The 9,872-nt window shown below is 41.2% G+C and overlaps 1 protein-coding gene across 5 annotated transcripts in view; it reads left to right on the top strand.

Annotated features, from left to right (window-relative positions):
* The first annotated feature begins 4,095 nt into the window (after positions 1-4,095).
* The window catches only part of LOC107967080 (embryonic stem cell-related gene protein-like), a 199,325-nt gene continuing 193,548 nt past the window's right edge, over positions 4,096-9,872 (top strand). For all 5 annotated transcript variants that reach the window (XR_010153501.1, XR_010153502.1, XM_063800410.1 and 2 more), the window contains exon 1: positions 4,096-6,018. Coding sequence is in view for 3 of the 5 variants with exons in the window: in XM_063800410.1 (XP_063656480.1) it covers positions 5,806-6,018 (213 nt within the window). In the remaining 2 variants the exon portion in view is untranslated. The remainder of the gene's footprint in view (positions 6,019-9,872) is intronic.

The following is a 9,872-nucleotide window of genomic DNA, read 5'->3' as shown; positions in this document are numbered from 1 at the left end:
GCTCCTTGTAAAACTGGTTCTTTTTTCTCCCTCCCCCTGTGCCCCCTGACTGCCTGACAGGCCCCAGTATGTGTTGTTCCCCTCTATGTGTCCATGCATTCTCATCATTCAGCTCCCACTTATAAGTTAAAACATGTGGTATTTGGTTTTCTGTTCCTGTGTTAGTTTGCTGAGGATAACGGCTTCCAGCTCCATCCACGTCCTTGCAAAGGACATAATCTCATTCCTTTTTATGGCTGCATAGTATTCCATGGTGTATATGTACCACATTTCCTTTATCCAATCTGTAAATGATGGGCATTTGGGTTGGTTCCATCTCTTTGCTATTGTGAATAGTGCTGCAATGAACATATATGTGCGTGTATCTTTATAATAGAATGATTTATATTCCTTTGGGTACATACCCAGTAATGGGATTCCTGGGTCAAATGGTATTTCTGGTTCTAGATCCTTGAGGAATTGCCACACCATCTTCCACAATGATTGAACTAATTTGCATTCTCATCAACAGTGTAAAAGCATTCCTATTTCTCCACATCCTCTCCAGCATCTGTTGTTTTTTGACTTCTTAATAATCGACATTCAGTCAGGGGTAATCTTTACCTTTTCCTTGGTCTGAAGTGTTTTTTGTTGTTGTTGTTGTTTTTAAATTTTTTTCTACTGAGGTAAAATATGCGTATATAATTGACTGTGGCTAGTGGTTACAGGAGGGGTAACTATTGAGAGGAAGTGAGTCCTTTAGGAAGGCTGCAGTGTCTTAAGTACTTCTATTTTAAGGCTAAAGTTAATCATTGGCTTAGGTTAAGCTTGTCCAGTCTGCAGCCTGCAGGCTGCATGTGGCCCAGAATGGCTTTGAATGCGGTCCAGCACAAATTTGTAAACTTTCTTAAAATATTCTGAGATTTTTTTGCAATTTTTTTTTCTTTTTAGCTCATCAGCTATTGTTAGTGTTAGGGTATTTGATGTGTGGTACAAGAAAAGTATTCTTCTTCCAATGTGGCCCAGGAAAGTCAAAAGATTGGAAACCCCTGGCTTAGGCTATCTTTATAATAAGTATAAATTCTTTAATTTACTAATAAGCATCTGAATTTAAAATCTGCCTACTTGTTGACTAAAACATTTCACCCTAAGGATTTATCTTAATGAGATGCTTATTCATTGAGCTAATGCTTGAGAGCCTATTATGCATCAGACACTGTTTTAGGCCTTTAGAATATATCAGTAAAGAAAACCAAGGTCGCTGCTCTCATGGAGCTTTCATTGAAGAGGGGGCAGACAGACAGTAAACAATAAACAAAATAGAATAAATTATTTAGGGGTTATAAGGTAATAAATGCTTGAAAAAAGCAGAGCATGGTAACTAGGGAGTATGGGAAGCTGCTGATAAAAGTAAGTATGGTTTTTAGTGAAATTCTATTGAGCAGTTTCCATTTGAGAAAATTCTTTTTTTTTTTTTTTTTTTTTTTTTGAGACGGAGTCTGGCTCTGTCGCCCAGGCTGGAGTGCAGTGGCGCGATCTCGGCTCACCGCAAGCTCCCGGGTTTACGCCATTCTCCTGCCTCAGCATCCCGGGTAGCTGGGACTACAGGCGCCCGCCACCACGCCTGGCTAATTTTTTGTTTTTTAGTAGAGAAGGGGTTTCACCGTGTTAGCCAGGATGGTCTCGATCTCCTGATCTCATGATCCACCCGCCTCAGCCTCCCAAAGTGTTGGGATTACAGGCGTGAGCCACGGCGCCCGGCTGAGAAAATTCTTAAAGGCAGTGAGGGAATTAGTCACGTAGCTACAATATCTGGTAGGAGAGAGAAAAGCATTCCAGGAAAAAGCTAAAATTAAGCAATACATATAAAAGCCATAGGCATGTGTGCTCTGGAGGAAAGGCATGAAGGCTGGGGTTGCCGCCCCTGAGTGAGAAAGGTGGAGGGACATAGGGAATACAGAGGGAGGTAAGAGGGGTCATGGAAAGAGATTTGGGCGTGCAAAAAATACAGAAAAAATCATTTGAAAAGTCCAGGGACCTCAGTTCAGTTGGAAGGAAGCAAAATTAAAGAAGACAAATTAGAAATAAAAAACCATAGGTTCTTCAAAAGAATGTAGTTAATTTTTATTTCTAAAACATGAGATATATGCAGGCAAACTGTGGCGCTGTGTTGTGAGAGAGCTTACTACCTCTCAGAAGTATGGATTTAATATTGTGATTAATGTGATTTAAAAGGTAGAGAAAGGAATTAGAAGGCACATTTTCAACTCAGCTCTAAAAAATGGAATTCACTCTTGAAAGTTTTATCTGCTCTGAGATACTGAGATATATGGAAACTTAAGCACATTTTGACTTAAGGCCTCATAAATGTAGTATATGTAATAAAATAGACCAATGATCAGCCCTGACTGTAAAATGTAAATCAAACTTAAATTCAATGTTTCTCATCAAAAAGGCACTGTGAATATATCACTAATATCTCAAAATTTCTCTCTTAGAAGTTGGATATACCTGACAGCGTGGACAATGGAATAAAAAAAACTTAGTTTAAATTTTGACTTATTGTCTGCCCTTAGGCAAGTTACTTTTTCTGAGCCTCAACTCTCTCACCTATAAGATGGTGATGATATCTATTATTTAATGATAATGAGAATTATGTAATTTATTGCACATGGTAGGTATTCAACAATGACTATTATTTTCTGTCTCTTCATTTGCCTTTCTAATCTCTATGAAGGTTTTCTCACATTGACATTCTACTTTCCCCTCTTGCATCATTTCTACCACCTTCTCTTCTAAATTGTCTCTTTTATACACATGACATTTCATAATTACAAATAAGGAATGGCTCTAAGTGGAAGGTGAATGTATGATTTATTTATTGTCAGCAACTGAAGTTTGGTATTAATTCTACTGAAACCAACATTTGGGATGCATTTTCTAACATTTAGATAGACAAGTAAAAGTTATTTCACTCAAAAGATGAACTCATTTAGCCAACAATTAGCTCATTCTGCCAGCTTGAACAAGATGTTTTTGAAACTATTCTTACAGGGTTAACTAGAATCCTGGATGGAAATATAGTTATAATTAAGCATTAATCAGGCTGCACTTTGGTCCACTTCCTTGTAACATAAAACATTTCTTTATGAATTACTTAAGATGTTTCTTAGATCCTGAATTCCAGCAGAACAGCTGACACCAACCAGTTTGAAGACCCCCACAGAGGAACTGAATCAGCATGAGAATGCAGGGTCTTCATCTTTCTGTCTTATGACTCCACCCTGTACTCTGACCAATCAATGATAGCCACACTTCAGCCAGTTCCAAAACCCTTAACAACCCTAGACCCAAACTCCTTGGGGAGATGGTTTTGAAGTTTCCTCCTGTCTCCTCATTCAGCGTCCCTAGGATTAAACCTCTGTCTGCTGCAACCCAGTTTCTCAGCACACTGACTTGCTGTGGACATCAGGCAATGAACCTATTGTGGTTACATATTTCTCCTACATCATCGTATTCCTAGTTTCAGATTGGAATACATACATGAGGCAAGTGGGCAATAGGAGTCAAATAGATATTCCCAAAGCTACGGTAAAATTCCTTTGTAGTTTAGATGCCTGAATATCTATCTCAAAATGTGTTCATTTCAATATGTAAAAATAAATAAAATTTAAAAGCTGTTAGAATCCCCACCCCTGCCAAAAATGCTTTAAGCCCTGAGAGAGATGTGACTGTGATCTGAGCCACATATGGTTACCATTTCTGTTCTCAAATTATTGATTAGCTTACTTTTGTATTTTTCTTGTTCACAATGACTAGAGAGAATTAAATGATGTCAGGGACAAAAACCTCTCATCTTTTTATTAATGACTCTTGCTAAAGATTAACTTCTCCTTTGTTGTCCTGCTTTGCTAGACCAGATGGCAGAAAACCCAGGACTATTATATCCTCTATAAAAGGTCTATGTTTAATGTACCCTTCCCAAAAAGAAACTGCCTATAATCAATTGAATTGCTGTAACTATGTGCCAACTTTGTATGAAAAATGTAATCCTGCTAAAACACCTGTCCCTGCCTATCTAAATGGAATCTTAACTTCCCTACTTCAGAATGTTCACCCCATTCCTTTGGAGTTGGTGTTTCTAGGTGGTCCATCCTCACACTTTGCACTTGAATAAACTCTTTAAATTAGATTTTGACCCTTTCAATTATTTTAGGTTGACACATGTCTGGGCAACATTTGTCCAAAAGATTCAAACACTTAAAAAAAAAGTTTAGCTTTTCCCCAACTTTCATCCATTTTCATTGGTCTTGGCCTGTTACACTGCAAGTGGTGGGTCATATGTTAATTTCTGGCCCATTAAGGAGTAAAAAATGTTGAGAACATTGTCCTTATTCATTTAACTTGTTTTTAATACCATGGAGTTTAGTTCACGGTACTCTGGGAGTTTTCAAACATTTTTCACAATATAGTCATTGCAATATATTCACAATATAAATAAATTTTTTCAGTACATATTCACAACACATTCTTCACAATAAACACTTATTTGATGCCTAAATTCAAGAAATAGTTGTGGGAGAATCTACTATGTGCTGGGCACTATTCTGGGTGCTGAAATTCAGCAATGAACAAAACAAAGTTTCTATTTTACATGTCTCATAATGAATTATTCTGTCAATTTGTAATGTTGTATTTATTTTTTATTAAAATTTGTGCACATTTAAGGAGTACGAGTGCAGTTTTGTTATATGGATAGATTGCATCGTGGTTATGTCTGGGCTTTTAGTGTAACCATTGCCTGAAATTTGCAGTTTTATAGCTGTAAGGTGATGAAGAAATGGTCTAATCCACTAATTTTGCAACAAAATAGATAGGCTGGAGTCTTAAGCTTAAGTAACTTCCCACAAGGTCACCCAATTAATGTCAGAATATGAACTAGAGGTTGTTTGATGATTTCTACTATAGGAGGAGAATATTAAACATCTTTGTTATGCATATCCTGGGATCTTCTACCTTCCCTAGGGCATAACAAAAGGGCTGAATTCCAGATGTTTATGTTTAGGGCAGCTTTGTAATTCATTTTTGCTTTTATTATGGTTTTTATCCATCTGTTTTTAAATCTCTTTACTCAGCCCAGGCCAATTACCATGATGAAATTACCTTTGGTGAAGATACAGTATATGTGATGCAGAGACTGAATGCTTAGTCCTTGGTTGTCGGCTATCACGTGTCTTTAACATTGAGTCTAATTTATTCCAAGATTCAGTCAGCTGCTCCTTGTAAAACTGGTTCTTTGTTTACAGTCAGTAATTTATATCATTGTTAAAACTCCTAGACTGTGCAATAAAACTTTAGAATGAGGCAATTCAAGGATAAGATGGTCAGAAAGTAAATCAGGTGCCTTGGACTATCCTCCTAGAAAATGAATGTAAAAGAGACTCTGCGGGACTTAATTTTTAATAATCTAACACATTAGTAATTGTCAGGCCTCTGAGCCCAAGCTAAGCCATCATACACCTGTGACCTTCATATACACATCCAGATGGCCGATTCCTGCCTTAACTGATGACATTCCACCACAAAAGAAGTGAAAATGGCCTGTTCCTGCCTTAACTGATGACATTGTCTTGTGAAATTCCTTCTCCTGGCTCATCCTGGCTCAAAAGCTCCCCTACTGAGCACCTTGTGACCCCCACTCTGCCCTCCAGAGAACAACCCCCCTTTGACTGTAATTTTCCTTTATCTACCCAAATCCTATAAAACGGCCCCACCCTTATCTCCCTTTGCTGACTCTCTTTTCGGACTCAGCCCACCTGCACCCAGATGATTAAAAGCTTTATTGCTCAAACAAAGCCTGTTTGGTGGTCTCTTAACATGGCCGCGCATGAAATTTGGTGCCGTGACTCGGATCAGGGGACCTCCCTTGGGAGATCAATCCCCTGTCCTCCTGCTCTTTGTTCCATGAAAAAGATCCACCTACGACCTGGGGTCCTCAGACCCACCAGCCCAAGGAACATCTCACTAATTTTAAATCAGGTAAGCGGCCTCTGTTTACTCTCTTCTCCAACCTCCCTCACTATCCCTCAACCTCTTTCTCCTTTCAATCTTGGTGCCACACTTCAATCTCTCCCTTCTCTTAATTTCAATTCCTTTCATTTTCTGGTAGAGACAAAGGAGACATGTTTTATCCGTGGACCCAAAACTCCGGCGCTGGTCATGGACTAGGGAAGGCAGCCTTCCCTTGGTGTTTAATCAGTCCCAACCCCACGCGTCGCTCAGTCTTTCTAACCTTCCTTTTCTACAGACCCATCTGACCTCTTCCCTCCTCGCCAGGCTGAGCCAGGTCCCAATTCTTCCTCAGCCTCTGCTCCCCCACCCTATAATCGTTTTATCACCTCCCCTCCTCATACCGGGTCCAGCTTACAGTTTCGTTCTGCAACTAGCCTTCCCCCACCTGCCCAGCAATTTCCTCCTAAAAAGGTGGCTGGACCTAAAGACATAGTCTTTGACCTCTCCCAAAATCAGTTAGCATTTAGGCTCTTTTTCATCACGTATAAAAACCCAGCCCAGTTCATGGCTCATTTGGCAGCAACCCTGAGACGCTTTACAGCCCTAGACCCTGAAAGGTCAGAAGGCCGTCTTATTCTCAATATGCATTTTATTTTATTACCCAATCTGCTCCCGACATGAAATAAAGCTCCAAAAATTAAATTCCGGCCCTCAAACCCCACAACAGGACTTAATTAACCTCACCTTCAAGGTGTACAATAACAGAGTAGAGGCAGCCAAGTAGCAATGTATTTCTGAGTTGCAATTCATTGCCTCCACTGTGAGACAAACCCCAGCCACATCTCCAGCATATAAGAACTCCAAACGCCTGAACCGCAGCTGCTGGGAGTTCCTCCGGAAACTCTTCCCCCAGGAGCTTGCTACAAGTGCCAGAAATCTGGCCACTGGGACAAGGAATGCCCACAGCTCAGGATTCCTCCTAAGCTGCGTCCCATCTGTGTGGGACCCCACTGAAAATCGGACTGTTCAACTCACCTGGCAGCCACTTCCAGAGCCCCTGGAACTCTGGCCCAAGGCTCTCTGACTCCTTCCCAGATCTTCTCAGCTTAGCAGCTGAAGACTGACACTGCCTGATCACCTCAGAAGCCTACAGGACCATCACAGATGCTCTAGATAACTCTCACAGTGGAGGGTAAGTCCGTCCCCTTCTTAGTCAATATGGAGGCTACCCACTCCACGTTACCTTCTTTTCAAGGTCCTGTTTCCCTTGCCTCCATAACTGTTGTGGGTATTGATGGCCAGGCTTCTAAACCTCTTAAAACTCCCCAACTCTGGTGCCAACTTAGAAAACATTCTTTTATGCACTCTTTTTTAGTTATCCCCACCTGCCCAGTTCCCTTATTAGGCCAAGACATTTTAACTAAATTATCTGCTTCCCTGACTATTCCTGGACTACAGCTGCATCTCATTGCCGCCCTTCTCCCCAACCCGAAGCCTCCTTTGCATCTTCCTCTCGTATCCCCCAACCTTAACCCTCAAGTATGGGACATCTCTACTCCCTCCCTGGCAACCGATCACATGCCCATTACCATCCCATTAAAACCTAATCACCCTTACCCCACTCAATGCCAATATCCCATCCCACAGCATGCTTTAAAAGGATTAAAACCTGTTATCACTTTCCTGTTACAGCATGGCCTTTTGAAGCCTATATACTCTTCTTACCATTCCCCCATTTTACCTGTCCTGAAACCAGACAAGGCTTACAGGTTAGTTCAGAATCTGTGCCTTATCAACCAAATTGTTTTGCCTATCTACCCCTTGGTGCCAAACCCATATACTCTCCTATCCTCAATACCTGCCTCTACAACCCATTATTCTGTTCTGGTTCTCAAACATGCTTTCTTTACTATTCCTTTGCACCCTTCATCCCAGCCTCTCTTTGCTTTCACTTAGACTGACCCTGGCACCCATTAGGCTCAGCAAATTACCTGGGTTGTACTGCCGCAAGGCTTCACAGACAGCCCCCATTACTTCAGACAAGCCCAAATTTCATCCTCATCTGTTACCTATCTCGGCATAATTCTCATAAAAACACACGTGCTCTCCCTGCTGATTGTGTCCGATTAATCTCCCAAACCTCAATCGCTTACAAAATAACTCCTTTCATTCCTAGGCATGGTTAGTGCAGTCAGAATTCTTACACAAGAGCCAGGACTGCACCCTGTAGCCTTTCTGTCCAAAAGACTTGACTTTACTGTTTTAGCCTAGCCCTCATGTCTGTGTGCAGCGGCTGCCGCTGCTTTAATACTTTTAGAGGCCCTAAAAATCACAAACTATGCTCAACTCACTCTCTACATTTCTCATAACTTCCAAAATCTATTTTCTTCCTCATACCTGACGCATATACTTTCTGCTCCCCGGCTCCTTCAGCTATACTCACTCTTTGTCAAGTCCCACAATTACCATTATTCCTGGTCCGGACTTCAATCTGGCCTCCCACATTATTCCTGATACCACACCTGACCCCTATGACTGTATCTCTCTGATCCACCTGACATTCACCCCATTTCCCCATATTTCCTTCTTTCCTGTTCCTCACCCTGATCACACTTGATTTATTCCACCAGGCCTAATCAACACACACCAGCAAAGGCAGGTTATACTATAGTACAAGCCACTAGCCTGCCTCTTAGAACCTCTCATTTCCTTTCCATCATGGAAATCTATCCTCAAGGAAATAACTTCTCAGTGTTCCATCTGCTATTCTACTGCTCCGCAGGGATTATTCAGGGCCCCTCCCTTCCCTACACATCAAGCTCAAGGATTTGCCCCCACCCAGGACTGGCAAATTAGCTTTACTCAACAGGCCCTGAGACATAACTAAAATACCTCTTAGTCTAGGTAGACACTTTCACTGGATAAGTAGAGGCCTTTCCTACAGGGTCTGAGAAGGCCACCGCAGTCATTTCTTCCCTTCTGTCAGACATAATTCCTCAGTTTAACCTTCCCACCTCTATACAGTCTGATAACAGACCAGCCTTTATTAGTCAAATCAGCCAAGCATTTTTTCAGGCTCTTAGTATTCAGTGAAACCTTTATATCAATTACAGTCCTAAGTCTTCAGGAAAAGTAGAACAGACTAATAGTCTTAAAAACACACCTCACCAAGCTCAGCCACCAACTTAAAAAAGACTGTACAATACTTTTACCACTTTCCCTTCTCAGAAGTCAGAGCTGTCCTCAGAATGCTACAAGGTACAGCCCATTTAAGCTCCTGTATAGACGCTCCTTTTTATTAGGCCCCAGTCTCATTCCAGACACCAGAGCAACTTAGACTGTGCCCCCAAAAAACTTGTCATCCCTACTATCTTCTGTCTAGTCATACTCCTATTCACCGTTCTCAACTACTCACACATGCCCTGCTTTTGTTTACACTGCCAGTTTACACTGTTTCTCCAAGCCATCACAGCTGATATCTCCTGGTGCTATCCCCAAACTGCCACTCTTAACTCTTGAAGTAAATAAATAATCTTTGCTGGCAGGACTATGCTGAATCTCCTTAGGCACTCTCTAATCAGGTGTCCTGGGTCCTCCCAATTCTTAGACCTTTTATACCTGTTTTTCTCCTTCTCTTATTCCATTTAGTTTCTCAATTCATACAAAACCATATCCAGGCCATCACCAATAATTCTACATGACAAATATTTCTTCTAACAACCCCACAATATCACCCCTTACCACAAAATCTTCCTTCAGCTTAATTTCTCCCACTCTAGGTTCCCATGCCGCCCCAATCCCTCTCGAAGCAGCCCTGAGAAACATCGCCCATTATCTCTCCATACCATCCCCCCAAAATTTTCATCATCCCAACACTTTAC

The sequence above is a fragment of the Pan troglodytes genome, chromosome 1 (assembly GCF_028858775.2).
Source record: "Pan troglodytes isolate AG18354 chromosome 1, NHGRI_mPanTro3-v2.0_pri, whole genome shotgun sequence".
Classification (NCBI taxonomy): Eukaryota; Metazoa; Chordata; class Mammalia; order Primates; family Hominidae; genus Pan; species Pan troglodytes.
Note: the sequence above shows the minus strand (reverse complement) of the source record. Positions and strands in the feature narration are given on the sequence as shown.